The 1,204-nt window shown below is 37.3% G+C and overlaps 1 protein-coding gene across 1 annotated transcript; it reads right to left on the bottom strand.

The window, feature by feature from the left end:
* Positions 1-325: 325 nt before the first annotated feature.
* Positions 326-793, bottom strand: LOC140438687 (large ribosomal subunit protein eL14-like). The gene has a single exon (XM_072528330.1). The coding sequence runs from the start codon at positions 791-793 to the stop codon at positions 326-328; it is 468 nt and encodes a 155-aa protein (XP_072384431.1).
* Between the last annotated feature and the right edge of the window lie 411 nt (positions 794-1,204).

The following is a 1,204-nucleotide window of genomic DNA, read 5'->3' as shown; positions in this document are numbered from 1 at the left end:
CACATCATTGAAATCAGTAACATTTGTATCTCGTTCGATATTTCATTATTCGTCTCTTTCTGATCAACGCCAACTGTTTTCGGACGCTAATTATTGTAACACCTATTAATTTATTTGTTTTAGTCACTTGGCCCACTGGTTTTGACATTTGATAATAGCTGGTATGCATTAACAAAACAACAGAGAGGTTCTCGCGTCAGCAGTGCAATGCAATTTTACGAAATATACGATATTATATTTACTGTCTATTGATTTTGAATATGTTTGTAAGGATTTTTTTTATTTCCTTTAATCAGTATCTTCTTACATCATTCAAAGTATTCATCTAAATATTTGCACTTATGCAAATATTCTGCATAATCTTTTTACCATAGAGGAAACCGTTTCTTGATGCTGCCTTCCTTAAAGCAAGGAAAGTGGCTGTACGGATGTGGTTTCTTCGTGAACGAGCTCTACGAAGCTTGAACCGGTCAAGATCTGTGAGTTGTGATCTCTTTTCCTTTGCTGCTACTTTTTTGGCCCAGACTGACTCATTCCATTTATCATCAATTTTAGCATCAGACCATGCTTTTCTTACAACACCAGTTGGTGCTGAAAATGGGAATCGAATGCGGAACTTTGTTAAATGCAATTCATTTAATCTAAGTTGTCCTCTAGGTACATTACTGTTGGGCCCATCAACCAAAACCCGTGTTTGGTCAATTAGGTCTACAATACTAACAAGTTTGCCCTTATGGGGGCCTTCCGATACAACGGCCACGCGGCCGGTTTCTACAAACCTTTGGAAAGGCATGCTTTACACTAAATGAAAAAGGTATCTGCAAATATCTGCAATTTATGGAGAACTATGTGGGACGAAGGATAGAGCTGTTCACTGCAGCTGTTTCGGCAGTGTGCATTTCTTAAGTAATTTGGTTTTACTGTGCGTTTACACTTTATAGTCTTTAACTAAAAAAGTTAAAAGGAAGGGAGAACTGTTTGTCTCAAGTTGGTTATTCAGAACTATATCTGTATTTTCGTTTAATTAAGCTGATAACTTACCTCCACACTGAGTTCTCAGCTCAGTGGGAAGGTTGTACGGTCGAATAATCATTGAAAGAATAGAATCAGAATACGAAGACATAGGTAGAAACAGGTAATCGAAAAACGGAAGGTAAGGAATCTATCTACCCACCTATTGTTTGTAGATTTAGAGAAGGCAAAC

Source organism: Diabrotica undecimpunctata, chromosome 4 (genome assembly GCF_040954645.1).
Source record: "Diabrotica undecimpunctata isolate CICGRU chromosome 4, icDiaUnde3, whole genome shotgun sequence".
NCBI lineage: Eukaryota > Metazoa > Arthropoda > Insecta > Coleoptera > Chrysomelidae > Diabrotica > Diabrotica undecimpunctata.
The sequence above is the reverse complement of the archived record's forward strand: the minus strand, read 5'-3'. Positions and strand labels throughout refer to the sequence as shown.

Coding starts and splice junctions, on each gene's coding strand:
- LOC140438687 (XM_072528330.1), bottom strand. CDS start 793: ATGCCTTTCCAAAGGTTTGTAGAAACCGGCCGCGTGGCCGTTGTATCG.